Below are 17,075 nucleotides of genomic sequence, written 5' to 3'. Positions count from 1 at the left end.
ACTGAGACATAAACTGAACAACTTCCACAGACATGTGACTAACAGAAATGGAATAATGTGTCCCTGAACAAAGGGGGGGTCAAAATCAAAAGTAACAGTCAGTATCTGGTGTGGCCACCAGACGCATTAAGTACTGCAATGCATCTCCTCCTCATGGACTGCACCAGATTTGCCAGTTCTTGCTGTGAGATGTTACCCCACTCTTCCACCAAGGCACCTGCATGTTCCCAGACATTTCTGGGGGGAATGGCCCTAGCCCTCACCCTCCAATCCAACAGATCCCAGACGCGCTCAATGGGATTGAGATCCGGGCTCTTCGCTGGCCATGGCAGAACACTGACATTCCTTTCTTGCAGACAATCAGCATTGTCATGCTGGAGGGTCATGTCAGGATGAGCCTGCAGGAAGGGTACCACATGAGGGAGGGGGATATCTTCCCTATAACGCACAGCATTGAGATTGCCTGCAATGACAACAAGCTCAGTCCGATCATGCTGTGACACACCGCCCCAGACCATGACGGACCCTCCACCTCCAAATCGATCCCGCTCCAGAGTACAGGCCTCGGTGTAACGCTCATTCCTTCGACGATAAACGCGAATCCGTCCATCACCCCTGGTGAGACAAAACCACGACTCGTCAGTGAAGAGCACTTTTTGCCAGTCCTGTCTGGTCCAGCGACGGTGGGTTTGTGCCCATAGGCGATGTTGTTGCCGGTGATGTCTAGTGAGGATCTGCCTTACAACAGGCCCACAAGCCCTCAGTCCAGCCTCTCTCAGCCTATTGCAGACAGTCTGAGCACTGATGGAGGGATTGTGCATTCCTGGTGTAACTCGGGCAGTTGTTGCCATCCTGTACTTGTCCCGCAAGTGTGATGTTCGGATGTACCGATCCTGTGCAGGTGTTGTTATACGTGGTCTGTCACTGCGAGGGCGATCTGCTGTCCGTCCTGTCTCCCTGTAGCGCTGTCTTAGGCATCTCATAGTACGGACATTGCAATTTATTGCCCTGGCCACATCTGCAGTCCTCTTGCAGCATGCCTAAGACACGTTCACACAGATGAGCAGGGACCCTGGGCATCTTTTTTTTTGTGTTTTTCAGAGTCAGTAGAAAGGCCTCTTTAGTGTCCTAAGTTTTCATAACTGTGACATTAATTGCCTACCGTCTGTAAGCTGTTAGTGTCTTAATGACCACATCCACAGGTGCATGTTCATTAATTGTTCATGGGTCATTGAAAAATCATGGGAAACAGTGTTTAAACCCTTTACAATGAAGATCTGTGAAGTTATTTGGATTTTTACGAATTATCTTTGAAAGACAGGGTCCTGAAAAAGGGATGTTTCCTTTTTTGCTGAGTTTATTACACCAGTCAGTGCTAAATATATTCCTATATATTGGGATGTTTTAATGAAAACAATTAAAAGGCTTGATATTTTCTTGATTTGTAGTCTCTTCCTTTTCATCAAAGGGGGTGACAATTTATCTTTCTATTTGCTGGATCTTTATGTTTATTGATCTCACATAGTGAGAGGAGATAATAGTGACTCAACACTGCAGACCCCAAAGGCCATTTTAATAATTTATGCAAAAACAGATGAGTTTCAGCTTCCATCAACACAGAAGCATCAAGTACAATCAATGCATCATAACCGTTACACTGTACAAGTTGAACATCTTTATGAAATGCTAATAAATAGTTGTAAACTTATGTTAATAAATCTATAAATATAATTAAATACTCCTTTACTGGATACCAATATTTTAAAGCAGTTAATTTACGAAAGTATAAATAAGCTGTATAACAAAAGTATAAAAGTGTAATGATGTGAATACTGTTGACAAAGGGAGAAGAAACCCTTAATTTTCCCTATCTTGGGCTACCTTCACTCCTTTTATATCCCTCTTTCTGCTCAAACACAAACCTTCAGATCATCATTTCCCTGAGTGTCTCTACTCTCTCCTGTTCTTCTATCTCTTATCCCCTCACTTTCCTTTCTCTTTCCTCAATCCTTCTTGAGGAACATGTAGACTATCTCAGTGTGGAAGTGAGCGCTGGCGTTCAGGAGGCTCTGGAAGGTCTCCATGTCCTCATGACGGTTACCTGAAAGAGAGGGAGATTACTGACAGTACACACAAAGGCCATATGGCTATCTGGGACCAAACATAGTGAACCACCTGCCCTGCCATGTCCTCACCTGCCATGACAACCTCGTACATCTCCATGGTAACCTCTGAGAACATGTTCTCAACGCTCTGGATGAAAGACCACCTGTCTGACGGCGACAAGAACACCTGGCACACCTGCTGCACCATCCTCACCGACCAGTTCATACAGTAGCCGTCCTTCTCACACACCTACAATACACACATATGAAACATACCTATAACACACACAAGCATTTCGCTACAACCGCAATAACATCTGCTAAATATGTGTATATTTGATTTGATTTGAATAGCCATCCATCTCACACACACAGATGTGTACTGACCAGTATGAGGTAGACGAGGAGTCGTGAGATCTCAAAGAGGCGTCCGTTGAGAGCCTTGCTAGCCAGAATACTGTAACACAGACTGTTCCCACACAGGATCAACAGCCTGGCCACACTCTCTACATGCCACGCCTGGGGGAGCACTGGGGAGACCAGAGAGATGTGATGAGCACAACGAAGACGCTGTGTGCACCTGAATAAAGGTGTGTGTATGTGTGTGTGTTAAGATATGGTAGCCCTTTCGTGCAGTCAACGACGAAAAGTTCCCTCTTTCGCCTCACGGGTGGAATATTTTTAATAATTTCATAATGAATAAAGATGATTTATTTCATAATTAATAAAGATTAAACGATGAAAATCCAGTGTTTCTATGTCAAACAGTTTTGTTATATTTCAGTCTACTGTGATGTATATAAAGTGTAATATTTGGATGCAAACTCAGCTCTATATCTGACATGGTACAGGTGTCTTCTTTTTTGTAAGGCCATAACCATGTGCGTGAGGTAAATACTTTGTTTCAAAGGCTACCAAGAATCACTCTGTGTGACCGTGATTTAGCCCACTACAGTAAAAGGTTAAAGTGTGTGTACCTGTGAGTTCCTCCAGTATGGCCAGTATGGTGTCAGTGGTCCAGTCTCTAGCCTCCAGGTCACTGTGGAGCAGGATCACAGCCTTGGCCAAGTCCCACAGAGAACACTGGGCTACTCCTGCACCCAGCTGCTCCTGCCAGCCCAGAGAACCTGGAACAAATACAGACTGTTAATACACACACACACACACACACACACACACACACACACACACACACACACACACACACACACACACACACACACACACACACACACACACTCTACCATGGGCCAGGGTTGGAGGATGTACACACACGCACAAACTCACTGAATACTAACCGTCAGGCAGCCGTGGTCCGTAGAGTATGAACAGTAGCCTGGCCTGTGAGACCATGGGCCAGGACTGGAGGATCCTGGTGAGCCAGAACAGAGTGTCTCTACGGCTGCTCCACGGCTCCAACAGAACCTGACGACAGAAGCCACGGATCTGCAGCTCCAACCGCTGACATGCTCCTAGACACAGATGGGAAACATTACACTCTCTCTCTTTCCTCCTCACACCCTCTCTCTCTGAATTAGGGACAGACACCCACCTGGCTTTCCAGTGACGACCAACTCGATCTTCCGGGGAAGGTTTGTGAAGTCGCACAGGAAGTTGAAGACCCGGTGACACTCCAGCTCATCCCAGCCCGCAATTAACGTCTGTAAGTCAAACAGCAATGATCTGTTACATATCCTTATTTAACCTTGTTTTGTCTTGTGTGTTTCATAGGTATTTTTCTTTTGAAACTACTTTAGGGTCTCACCTGCAAGAAAACTCCGTAGCTGGAGAAGAAAGGGCAGCCTGTTGAGGCAGTGCACTGCTCCATCATGAAGCACGGGACCTGAGAGGCAGGGAGAGACAGGCGGTCTATGTAAGTCTATGGACATCTACAACCGGTCTCTCCAACCCTGTTCCTGGAGAGCTGCCGTCCTGTAGGTTTTTGCTCCAACCATAATCTAGCAAACCTGATTCTAATAACTAGCTGGTTGATTAGCTGAATCAGGTTAGTTACACCTGTGGTTGGATTGAAAACCTACTACAGGAGGATAGCTCTCCAGGAACAGGGTTGCAACACTAATCTACAGTATGTAGGCCTTACAACACTGAACAAAAATCTAAACGCAACATGTAAAGTGTTGGTGCCATGTTTCATGAGCTGAAATAAAAAATCCCTGAAATTTTTCAAAGGCCTTGTGCTGGGGACCACAAAAGGCTACCTTAAAATGTGAGGAGTATTTCTGTCTTTAATAAAGCCATTATGTGGGGAAAAATTCATTCTAATTGGCAGGGCCTGGCTTCCCAGTGGTCCCAGTGGGTGGGCCTGGCTGCCAAGTGGGTGGGCCTATGCCGTCCAAGGCCCACCCATGGCGGCAACACTGCCCAGTCATGTGAAATCCATAGATTAGGGCCTAATCCTGGACTTTCTTACGGGCCGCCCCCAGGTGGAAGGGTAGGTAACAACCCATCAGCCACGCTGATCCTCGACACTGGGGCCCCTCAGGGGTGCGTGCTCAGTCCCCCCCTGTACTCCATGTTCACTCATGACTGCATGGCCAGGCACAACTCCAACACCATCATTAAGTTTGCAGATGACACAACAGTGGTAGGCCTGATCACCGACAACAATGAGACAGCATATAGGGAGGAGGTCAGAGAACTGACCGTGTGGTGCAAGGACAACAACCTCTCCCTCAACGTGATCAAGACAAAAGAGATGATTGTGGACTACAGGAAAAGGAGGTCCGAGCACTCCCCCCTTCTCATCGATGGGGCTGTAGTGGAGCCGGTTAAGAGCTTCAAGTTCCTTGGCGTCCACATCACCAACAAACTAACATGGTCCAAGCACACCAAGACAGTCGTGAAGAGGGCACGACATAACCTTTTCCCCCTCAGGAGACTGAAAAGATTTGGCATGGGTCCTCAGATCCTCAAAAGGTTTTACAGCTGCACCAGAAAGCATCCTGACGGGTTGCATCACTGCCTGGTATGGTAACTGCTCGGCCTCCGACCACAAGGCACTACAGAGGGTAGTGCGTACGGCCCAGTACATCCCTTGGGCCAAGCTTCCTGCCATCCAGGACCTATATACCAGGCGGTGTCAGAGGAAGGCCCTAAGACTCCAGCCACCCTAGTCATATACTGTTCTCTCTGCTACCACATGGCAAGCGGTACCGGAGTGCCAAGTCTAGGTCCAAGAGGCTTCTAAACAGCTTCTACCCCCAAGCCATAAGACTCCTGAACAGCTAATCAAATAGCTACCCAGACTATTTGCATTGCCCCCTCCCCTTCTGCGCCGCTGCTACTCTCTGTTATTATCTATGCATAGTCACTTTAATAACTCTACCTACATGTACATACTATCTCAATTACCTCAACACCGGTGCCCCCTGTATACAGCCCCGCTATTGTTATTTACTGCTGCTTTTTAATTATTTGTTATTCTTATCTCTTACTTTTTGGGGGGTATTTTCTTAAAACTGCATTGTTGGTTAAGGGCTTGTAAGTAAGCATTTCACTGTAAGGTCTACGTAGACCTGTTGTATTTGGCGCATGTGATAAATAACATTTGATTTGATTTTTATTTATTTATTTTAATAAACTGATTTCCTCATGAACTGTAGCTAGGTAAAATCTTTTATATTTCACAACCTGTGTTATAATGATTAACTGGTTCTTTTTTCTTTTTTATGTGTAACAACTCATGATTACTACAGTAATTTAACAACGTTGCTAAATATCCTTATTATTACTTTCCATAACCTTATCTATCTCCCTCACTTTTCTCTGTCTTACCTGGGAGAACTTGCTATATATAAACTTCAACCTGTCCTTTGTAGGTAGCAACAGGGTACATCTCTTGAACAACAACCCTGAGACAACAAGCAGAAACAAACAACAAGGTGACACCATGACTACATCTGTTCCTCAACCCTGAATGAATAAAGAATGACATAACACTTACATGACTAAAAAGCACTTCTAGACACAGTTATCTTGAGGTAGCCTAGAGTGTATTATGAAAAGTGCTGTGTTTGACTTCATATTTCTGCCTATAGGCTGTACCTACTACCTACCCAGCGCTTTGTAGTGTCCCAGGGTGGCGGGGTCCTCTTTGGGAGGAGGAGAGGAGGGAGAGGAGCAGTGCTGGAGCTTCTGTAGGATCATTCTGTTCCTCCAGGTCTGAGTAGAGATGTGATTCACAATGTAGCGATTGATGGCCTTGGACACCATGCTGAACACACTGATCTCAAGCACTGTAACACACAGAGGCATGTGGGTCAAATCACACACACACACACACACACACACGGACACATAGCTGGCTAGCCTAGTAGAAGACATGACTGGAAAGACAGTCATTAGGTCAATGACAATCAACGATACACATTGACAGGCCCGCCAGCCTTCCTTTCCTTCTCTCCCTTCCTCCATTCATTCATTGTATTTAAACCAGTTAGCTAGTTAGACCTACCAGAGAGTCTGTCCAGGACCATGTCAAAGACCTCTGCAGGAAGCCTCTCGAAGAAGCAGCCACTGGCCATGCCCTGACTCCGGGTCGTGATGGTTCTCACCGGATAGGGCTGGCGACGGGACCGGCGGTGGAACTTCTGGGTCATGGTGAATTTCCTGGTGACTGCCGCCATCGCCACAAAACTGTCCGGCCGCTATTGACCCGAGGATAAACTAGAAATTTGGCAAGAATAACTGATTCATTTCCAAAGAGAACATCAAAGACAGCTGTCAACTTTAAGAGTGAACTACTTACTGTAACTAGCTAACGTTAGCTGTCATTTGCCTGGCTTTACCTTTAGCTTTTGGCGACTCCAACAATAGCATACACTGAGTAAACTTGTGAGCTGTCTTCAGACTTATACTGTTCTTTTTATCATAGACTATAAAGTGAATATTTTAGCTAGCTAGCTGCTGAGAAGAAACGTTTCCTGAGGCTGAGGTAGGACTACAGACAGACCCCTCGCGAGTGAAACAGTTCTGCCGCGAAATACTCATCTCGCGCGAAAAAATAACCTGACTCTCAGATGTACTTCTGTACTGTCATGTAAACGTGCGATGTATGATACATTTGCCTATGATCCCCATCCCTCTCATGTAGGCTAGTCTAATGATTAGTCTAACATGACGTGAGCAGATTTCTTGAAATGCTGTTTTTAGATCTACTGTAACAGTAGCCTATGAATAAAGCTATTAGAATGTGAAATGTTTAGGCCTTATCTGCATTCAACATGTGCTTACAATGATCAATAACATATAAATGTCATATTTGTTGTCTTAGAAGCAGATAATAAAGACCTAATTACAGACAGAGGCCCAATAGTTCCTAGCCTTTCCTTGAGTTGTGGCCCAGCACAGCTCTCTAATGCATGGAGGATTACTGCGCTTCCCCTAAGGCTATTAACTCCTCGGGATTCATATGGGATCTCCCTCTGGAGGAGGTACACAGGACACATAATCCTATAAAAGAGACTGACACAGGGCAGGATGGGCTGCACTAGGCTGCTAGAAAAGCTACTGTTAGGCTACTGTGTGGAGGAATGACAGCCAGATTGGGAATATAGCCTTGTGTGCCTGTCTTCTATAGCCTCAGTAGACACAAATTTAGTGAATGGGACTAAGAATACAGTGGCAGACTGTCTATCACTGACCAGATCAAGAGCAACCAGCAGATTTGGATGAGCTCACACAACATGGGATCTCCTGTATATCAGGTACTGTACTTATGTGTCACTCTGTTGTCCCATGATAAGAGATTTGTATTTATTTATTTAACATTTATTTAACTAGGCAAGTCATTTAAGAACAAATTCTTATTTACAATGAAAAGGCAAAAGGCCTCCAGCGGGGACAGGGCCTGAGATTAAAAAAATAAATACAATATAAATATAGGACAAAACACACATCACAACAAGGGAGACACAACACTACATAAAGAGAGACCTAAGACAACAACATAACAAGGCAGCAACACATGACAACACAGCATGGTAGAAACACAACATGACAGCAACATGGTAGCAACACAACATGGTAGCAGAAAAAATACATGGTACAAAAATTATTGGGCAGTCAAGAAGGTAGAGACAACAATACATCACACAAAGCAGTCAGTAAGAGTGTCCGTGATTTGAGTCTTTGAATGAAGAGATTAAGATAAAACTGTCCAGTTTGAGTGTTTGTTGCAGCTCGTTCCAGTCGCTAGCTGCAATGAACTGAAATAAGGAGCGACGCAGGGATGTGTGTGCTTTGGGGACCTTTAACAGAATGTGACTGGCAGAACGGGTGGTGTATGTGGAGGATGAGGGCTGCAGTAGATATCTCAGATAGGGGGGAGTGAGGCCTAAGAGGGTTTTATAAATAAGCATCAACCAGTGGGTCTTGCGATGGGTATACAGAGATGACCAGTTTACAGAGGAGTATAGAGTGCAGTGATGTGTCCTATAAAGAGCATTGGTGACGAATCTGATGGCCGAATGGTAAAGAACATCTAGCCGCTCGAGACCACCCTTACCTTCCGATCTATACATTTATGTCTCCGTAATCTAGCATGGGTAGAATGGTCATCTGAATCAGGGTTAGTTTGGTAGCTGGGGTGAAAGAGGAGCGATTACGATAGAGGAAACCAAGTCTAGATTTAACTTTAGCCTGCAGCTTTGAAATGTGCTGAGAGAAGGAGAGTGCACTATCTAGCTATACTCCCAAGTACATGTATGAGGTGACTACCTCAAGCTCTAAACCCTCAGAGGTAGTAATAACACCTGTGGGAAGAGGGGCATTCTTCTTACCAAACCACATGACCTTTGTTGTGGAGGTGTTCAGAAAAAGGTTAATTAAGGGTAGAGAAAGCTTGTTGGACACTAAGAAAGCTTTGTTGTAGAGCATTTAACACAAAATCTGGGGAGGAGCCAGCTGAGTATAAGACTGTGTCATCTGCATATAAATGGATGAGAGAGCTTCCTACTGCCTGAGCTATGTTGTTGATGTAAATTGAGAAGAGCGTGGGGCCTAGGATTGAGCCTTGGGGTACTCCCTTGGTGACAGAGAGTGGCTGAGACAGCAGATTGTCTGACTTTATACACTGCACTCTTTGAGAGAGGTAGTTAGCAAACCAGGCTAAAGACCCCTCAACGACACCAATATTCCTTAGCCAGCCCACGAGAATGGAATGATCTACCATATCAAAAGCTTTGGCCAAGTCAATAAAAATAGCAGCACAATATTTCTTAGAATCGAGGGCAATGATGACATCATTGAGGACCTTTAAGTGACACATCCATGACCTGAGCAGAAACCAGATTGCATACAAGATAATAATATAGACATCAAGAAAGCCAGTCAGTTGATTATTGACAAGTTTTTCCAACACTTCAAATTAACAGGGCAAAATAGAAACAGGCATATAACAGTTAGTATAAGCTTGATCTCCCCCTTTAAATAAAGGACGAACTGTGGCTGCCTTCCAAGCAATGGGAACCTCCCCAGAAAGGAGAGACAGGTTAAAAAGGTTGGAGATAGGCCTTGCGATGATAGGGGCAGCAACCTTAAAGAAGAAAGGGTCTAAACCATATGACCAAGATGTTTTTTTGGGGTCAAGTTCAAGGAGCTCCTTTAGCACCTCGGACTCAGTGACTGCCTGCAGGGAGAAACTTTGTAGCGGGGCAGGGGAAAAAGAGGGAGAAGCATCGGTGATAGTCGCATTAGAAGGGGTGGGAGATGAGGAAATGTTGGACGGGCAAGGAGGCATGGCTGAGTCAAGTAGGAATCCTGACTTAATGAAGTGGTGATTAAAGAGCTCAGCCATGTGCTTCTTGTCAGTAACAACCACATCATCAACATTATGGGACATGGGCAGCTGTGAGGAGGAGGGTTTATTCTCCAGGTCTTTAACCATTTTCCAGAACTGCTCCTTAAAGTAACTAACTTTGGCCTTCCGGATAGCTTGAGTGCACTTATTTCTCATTTGCTTGAACGATAGCCAGTCAGCCTGAGTATGCGTGTGCCGAGTCTTTCGCCAAATGCAATTCTTGTGGTGGAGTAACTCTGCAAGTTCACGGTCGAACCAGGGGCTGAACCTGTTTTTAATTCTTATTTTCTTTATGGGGGCGTGTTTGTTAACAATACCACTGAAAATATAAAAAAAGAAGGTCCAAGCGTCTTCGACAGAGGGGATCAAGCTGATTCTATACCATTTTATCAGTGTGGATGACGGATCACCACCTCAAGCTGAACCTCGGCAAGACGGAGCTGCTTTTCCTCCCGGGGAAGGACTGCCCATTCCATGATCTCGCCATCACGGTTGACAACTCCATTGTGTCCTCCTCCCAGAGTGCTAAGAGACTTGGCGTGACCCTGGACAACACCCTGTCGTTCTCCGCTAACATCAAGGCGGTGACCCGATCCTGTAGGTTCATGCTCTACAACATTCGCAGAGTACGACCCTACCTCACACAGGAAGCGGCGCAGGTCCTAATCCAGGCACTTGTCATCTCCCGTCTGGATTACTGCAACTCGCTGTTGGCGGGGCTCCCTGCCTTTGCCATCAAACCCCTACAACTCATCCAGAACGCCGCAGCCCGTCTGGTGTTCAACCTTCCCAAGTTCTCTCACGTCACCCCGCTCCTCCGCACACTCCACTGGCTTCCAGTTGAAGCTCGCATCTGCTACAAGACCATGGTGCTTGCCTACGGAGCTGTGAGGGGAACGGCACCTCCGTACCTTCAGGCTCTGATCAGTCCCTACACCCAAACAAGGGCACTGCGTTCATCCACCTCTGGCCTGCTCGCCTCCCTACCTCTGCGGAAGCACAGTTCCCGCTCAGCCCAGTCAAAACTTTTCGCTGCTCTGGCACTCCAATGGTGGAACAAGCTCCCTCACGATGCCAGGACAGCGGAGTCAATCACCACCTTCCAGAGACACCTGAAACCCCACCTCTTTAAGGAATACCTGGGATAGGATAAAGTAATCCTTCTAACCCCCCCCACCCAAAAAAAGATATAGATGTACTATTGTAAAGTGGTTGTTCCACTGGATATCATAAGGTGAATGCACCAATTTGTAAGTCGCTCTGGATAAGAGCGTCTGCTAAATGACGTAAATGTAAATGAAATGTAAAATTTTCAGAGGCCAGTTCATGAAGGAAGGCTTGCTCATTAAAGTTTTTTAGCAAGCGTCTATGACAAATCAGGACAGGTCATTTCACTGAGCAGCCATTACGAACACAGGCTGTAAAACAGTGATCACTAAGGTCATTACTGAAAACACTAGACTGATACCTATCAGGATTATTTGTGAGGATAACATCGAGGAGAGTAGCCTGTCCTGGGTGTTTGGAGTCATACCCTGTGGGATTGGTGATAATCTGAGAAATATTTAGGGAGTCCCATTGCTTTAGGACTTTGTCAGGTGGTTTAAGCATGTCCCAGTTTAGATCACCTAGCAGGACAAATTCAGATTTAGTGTAAGGGGCTAGGAGAGAGCTTAGGGCAGGTAGGGTATAGGCCAGTGCTGATGGTGGACGATAACACCCAGCAACAGTCAACGAAGAGCTATTTGAAAGTTTAATGCTTAAAACCAGCAAATCAAATTGTTTGGGAACAGAGTTGGTGGAGACAACCGAGCACTGAAGGTGATTCTTGGTAAAGATTGCCACTCCACCACCTTTGGAAGATCTGTTTTGCCGAAAAACCTTATAACCAGAAAGGTTAACATCAGTATTCAAAACACTCTTCCTTAACCACGTCTCAGTAATGACCAGCTAAGGCATGATCATTTATAATACCGTCATTATCTGCTATTGTCTTCTTGAAATACTCTAAGATTAGATACTGCACTGTCATCAAACATTTTTAATTTTGATCTGTTGTTTACATCTTCCTGTTTGTTGTTGACAGATCCCCATATTGACTGGTGAGGAGGAGGAGGACCATGCAGTGTGATGATCCCCTGGGGCAGGAACTATGTTCGCATCTAACCCTGATAGAGCTGAAGTAAGCTACACCAGACCGAGCCACACTGCGTCACATTACTGACAGACCGTTGTCACCTCCCTGACAGGACAATAAGAACACACACATACCCATACACTGCCCCACTTGGACACTGAAGCAGAGGCAACACTGGTGATAGAGGGAAAGAGAGAGCAAGAGAGAGCAAGCGGACAGAGAGCTGGTCTGGTCTGGGTTATGGCGTGCAGCATTGACAAGCCTGTTAACTATAGAGTCATATAAATGCTTTATAACATGGGTCTGTGAATCTGCATAGAACACGTAAGCATAGACTGCCAGCCGCTTCCCGCCTTCTGCAGTATTGGACAGCACCCTGCTGGATATGCATGTCACAGGTAAGAAGGAAAGAGGAGGAGGTATGTGTTGAGTAAATCACTTTGTTGGGGTTCTTATTTTGTAGCTTTGTATAATATGTGCTATGTGCACAGAAAAGTAAAGTTTGAACTCACGTGAGCAGTAGCCAACATGTTCATCTGTTGTTCTATTGTGTGTGTGTCTCCTCCCTTACAGAATCAATCATTAAACACAAAGAGCATTCTGTTCCCAGTGTCCCAGTGAGGAATGGAACTGCTGTGCTTTGATAGAGTATAGAAATAGTATAATGGTGACGGTTTTGTTTCAGGATTGGTGGTAGATGAATGAAAACTGGAAAGTGGAGTAGAAAGTGAAACATCATAGTATGGACATCAACTTTAATCCATCTGAATGAGGAAAAGGAGAACTGTAGTAGTCTAAATGATAGGCCTATATGTATAGAGCAGAATAGCAACGGCATGTGGTTCAGTTCTGAGGTGTTCATTCTATTTTGGATCAGCCATGTCTGGAGCCTGCAGGCCTCCTGTCTATCACTGTCCAGAGTTTGTGTGTGAGTGTGCGTGTGCATGTGTGTGACCCAATGGCAGCAGTAGAATCATATCAGGACTCTGATCCCATATGGCAGAAGCTTCCACACATTATCTACACTCTTTGAAAAAAAGTTTCCAAAAGGGTTCTTCGGCTATCCCCAAAGGAGCACCGTTTTTGGGTTCCATGTAGAAAGGAAAGGATTCTACATGGAACCCAAAAAGCTTCTTCTTGGAACCAAAAGATTCTACCTTGAACCAAAAAGGGTAATTCAAAGGTTTCTACTATGGGGATAGCGTACCGACAACACCCCCTCTCTCCTCCACTTCTTCAGATAATAATGTTTTATTACTTTATGCTTTATGACACAATCAACTTTGCTGTGACATGTAATATTACTGGCATTTGTTGTAAACAACAATAGTGGGTGTGGCAATGTGTGTTATACTGTTCACTAGATCCATAGCCCTCTCCTGTCTGCATTCTTCAAATCAAAATAAAAGTTGTTTTCCAAAGTAAGTTACATAAGATGAAGGAGAGGACAGGGGAAACAGAGTGAGTGAAAGTCAATGCTTAACTACCCTTGGGTTCCCGATACTTAAACGTCTAAACTGCAGTATCTGCACCTCAGAGGCCCTTCCAAGAATCTCAATTGAATCAAACTTGCCGTGCAGTATTCATACAAAAGCATATTAAAATAATTGCGTCCTGTGGTTAAATAAAATTAGCAGGTACAATATATATTATATATATGCCATTTAGCAGACTCTTTTATCCAAAGCAACTTAGAGTCATGTGTGTATACATTTTACATATGGGTGGTCCCAGGAATCAAACCCACTATCCTGGCATTACAAGCACCATGCTCTACCAACTGAGCTACATGCAAATGATTTGATGAAGCTTGTGACTAAATTACACATTTGTCTGTAAATGAACCACAGTTACCACTTTTGTAGAGTTCTATATTCCAACTGCATGTTACATATTCACAGTGATAAAATTCCAAACAGTATGATTAGCCTATAATAAAATGAGTTTTATTGTACATGGTGAAATCCATTATTTATTATGGACCAGCTGAATGCTTCTCATTAAGTCGTTTCAGTGTTTCTAAACAAGGGGTTATAAAAAAGTCTCTCAGTCTCATTCAGAAGTCAGTGGTTTGAAACGTTCAACTCAGCTGAGTGTTGGTTTCTGTGAATATTTAATCATGTGTGTTCTCCACAGGGGCAGGGGGACAGTCACAGCCAAAGAGAGACTAGTTAGCTGAGCCCAGAGGACTACAATCAACAGGTGGAGCTGAACGAATAAGATATTAGTCGCAGGCTCAGCCAACAAGACCAGGGACAGAAGCGTCAGTAGAAGGCCCTGTCAGCGAGAGCTCTGGAGAGCATGTGGAAGCCACAGCTATTGTTTAAAACAACTCCAAAGACAACAACTGAAGCCTAGCCCCAGAGACTGAAGTCACTGCACAGAGCTCCGGAGACAACACTGAAGCCTAGCCCCAGAGACTGAAGTCACTGCACAGATCTCCGGAGACAACACTGAAGCCTAGCCCCAGAGACTGAAGTCACGGCACAGAGCTCCAGAGACAACACTGAAGCCAGCGAAACCACAACCCCTGAGCCCAAAAGAGACCATCACTGCGGGATGGCTTCAACACTGTGACTGACTCTAGACCCACTGGAGTTCCAACTGTACAGCTGGGAACCAGAGCTAAAGACGAGAATAATAGGATACTAAACTCACGTCTCAAAGGGATTATTGTGTGGTTGTGTGTGTGGCTCTGTGTGTGTGGTTCTGTGTGAGTTGTCTTGGGTGTAGCAGTGCAGTGTGTGAGCTAGTTTTGTTTTAAGTTCTGTGTGTGTAGTTCTCCATCAGCAGATGTTGCAGAAATGGCCAACATGGTGGTCCAGCTCTTGGGCTTCTTCCTGGGTCTGTTGGGGCTTGTGGGTAGTGTAGTTGCTACAGTGCTCCCCCACTGGCGGCGGACGTCATATGTGGGCTCTAACATCATCACAGCCACTGCATACATGAAGGGGCTCTGGATGGAGTGTGTGTGGCACAGCACGGGCATCTACCAGTGTGAAGTACATCGCTCAATGCTGGCTCTGCCACCTGACCTGCAAGTAGGAATGATTGGTTGATTGATTTGTTAATTGATTGATTCATTGAATGGATTCATTTGAGCAACAGCCATTATGATACTAAATTCCTTTCTCCTCCCTCCTCCCTCGACCTTGCTCCCTCCAGGTAGCGCGGGCGTTGATGGTGCTATCCTGTCTGACCTCCACCCTGGCGGTCCTGGTGTCCTCTACAGGGATGAAGTGTACCCGCTGTGCCCGACGCTCCCCCACCAAGCATGTCCTGGCCATCAGCGGAGGGGTCTGCTTCCTGTCTGCAGGCATGCTCTGCCTTATCACTGTCTGCTGGACAACCAATGATGTCATCCTCGACTTCTACAACCCCATCCTACCTGAAGGTACTATTAAATCTATCAGTCCTGCTTTATTTACTTGTATTGTATTATAACTCAGCTTTTGCTTATAATTGTCTGTTCAGATAAATAACAAGAAATGTCACTATGTGTTGCAGGTATGAAGTATGAGATTGGCATGGCAGTGTATTTGGGCTATGTCTCGGCCTGTCTAAGTCTGATGGGAGGGGCGGTGCTCTGTTGGAACTGTGAGGGGCGGCCCGGGAACGCCCTCCCCCTCCATCTACCTCGTCATCACCACCCTCCTCCTCCCCCTGTCTTCAGCACTTTAAACACCCCAGCACCCCCCTACTATCCCCCTGCCGCGCTGAATGGCAACCGCACTCCCTCACGCACCTCAGTGTCCAGCAGTGGCTACAGACTCAACGACTATGTCTGAGGGACGGAGTACACACTCAATTATTACTTCCTAGTGTGGAAGTGGACACACTTAATGATTATGTTTGAATATGGAATATAATACAGACTGATTGACTAGGTCTAAGGCAGGTTCACACTCAGCGACTTTCCAGACAACCTCCAGAGAGTGAGTGAGGATGAGTGTGTTTTACAGTGTTGATGTTGTTCAGGTTGTGTCCTTCCTCTCTAGTGCTTCTCCGAGGTAAAGTCCACAAGGTAATCCTGTCCTCTTTATCCTGTTGACTTTGTATGTTCCCTATAAGAATCCAGAAACACACTTTTGAACATCAACAGCCTTATTCTCTGATACAAAACGAGCTTCCTTCGTAAAGGCCTTTAGGACAAAGACAGCATATACCATAATGATAAGCCATATAGTTTTCTTCCATATGTATTATTATGTGTTCCAGTTTCATAGCTCATAACTTCATGGCTGTTAGATGAACACAAATAGATTTTTAACTGCTCCAATTGTTGTGAAGCACTTCCTGTCTTCTCTATTATTTAATATATGTAAACTGCTTTATACTTCTCCTGTTATCATGGTGCAACAGACTACAATTGAGCTTGAGGGTGGTAGGATAGGCTACTACTAACTACACTGAACAAAAATCTAAACGCAACAATTTAAAAGATTTTACAGTTCATAAGGAAATCAGTCATTTTAAATAAATTCATTAGGCCCTTGGGCTCCCGAGTGACGCAGCGGTCTAAGGCACTGCATCTCAGTGCTAGAGGCGTCACTACAGACCCTGGATCGATTTCAGGTTGTATCACAACGTGATTGGGAGTCCCATAGGGCGGCTCACAATTGGCCCAGCGTCGTCCGGGTTAGGGTTTGGCCGGGGTAGGCCATCATTGTAAATAAGAATTTGTTCTTAACTGACTTGCCTAGTTAAATAAAAAATTTAAATCTATGGATTTCACATGACTGGTAATACAGATGTGCATCTGTTGGTCACAGATACCTTAAAAAAAGGTAGGGGCGTGGATCAGAAAACCAGTCAGTACAGTGGGGGAAAAAAGTATTTGATCCCCTGCTGATTTTGTACGTTTGCCCACTGACAAAGAAAGGATCAGTCTATAATTTTAATGGTAGGTTTATTTGAACAGTGAGAGACAGAATGACAACATAAATATCCAGAAAAACGCATGTCAAAAATGTTATAAATTGATTTGCATTTTAATGAGGGAAATAAGTATTTGACC

General features: G+C 45.0%; 2 protein-coding genes across 3 annotated transcripts; one reads left to right on the top strand and one right to left on the bottom strand.

Annotated features, from left to right (window-relative positions):
* Positions 1-1,344: 1,344 nt before the first annotated feature.
* Positions 1,345-7,058, bottom strand: LOC115161523 (F-box only protein 47). 2 transcript variants are annotated; one of them, XM_029712499.1, is made up of 11 exons: positions 6,914-7,058; positions 6,580-6,812; positions 6,182-6,361; positions 5,901-5,977; positions 3,871-3,948; positions 3,658-3,766; positions 3,404-3,577; positions 3,083-3,232; positions 2,493-2,635; positions 2,196-2,355; positions 1,345-2,101 (listed from the first exon to the last, which is right to left on the bottom strand). In XM_029712499.1, the coding sequence occupies exons 2-11, from the start codon at positions 6,749-6,751 to the stop codon at positions 2,004-2,006; spliced, it is 1,341 nt and encodes a 446-aa protein (XP_029568359.1). In that variant the 5' UTR covers positions 6,752-6,812; positions 6,914-7,058; the 3' UTR covers positions 1,345-2,003. The 2 variants fall into 2 exon arrangements, with proteins under 2 accessions (XP_029568359.1, XP_029568357.1); XM_029712497.1 differs by having other exon boundaries at positions 6,580-6,791.
* A 4,970-nt stretch (positions 7,059-12,028) lies between these two features.
* Positions 12,029-16,712, top strand: LOC115161065 (claudin-14). The gene is made up of 4 exons (XM_029711777.1): positions 12,029-12,459; positions 14,198-15,099; positions 15,224-15,452; positions 15,566-16,712. Exons 2-4 carry the CDS (start codon positions 14,866-14,868, stop codon positions 15,844-15,846), a joined length of 744 nt encoding a protein of 247 aa, XP_029567637.1. The 5' UTR covers positions 12,029-12,459; positions 14,198-14,865; the 3' UTR covers positions 15,847-16,712.
* The last annotated feature ends 363 nt before the right edge of the window (positions 16,713-17,075 follow it).

This window comes from Salmo trutta, chromosome 24 (genome assembly GCF_901001165.1).
Source record: "Salmo trutta chromosome 24, fSalTru1.1, whole genome shotgun sequence".
Taxonomy (NCBI): domain Eukaryota; kingdom Metazoa; phylum Chordata; class Actinopteri; order Salmoniformes; family Salmonidae; genus Salmo; species Salmo trutta.
Note: the sequence above shows the minus strand (reverse complement) of the source record. Positions and strands in the feature narration are given on the sequence as shown.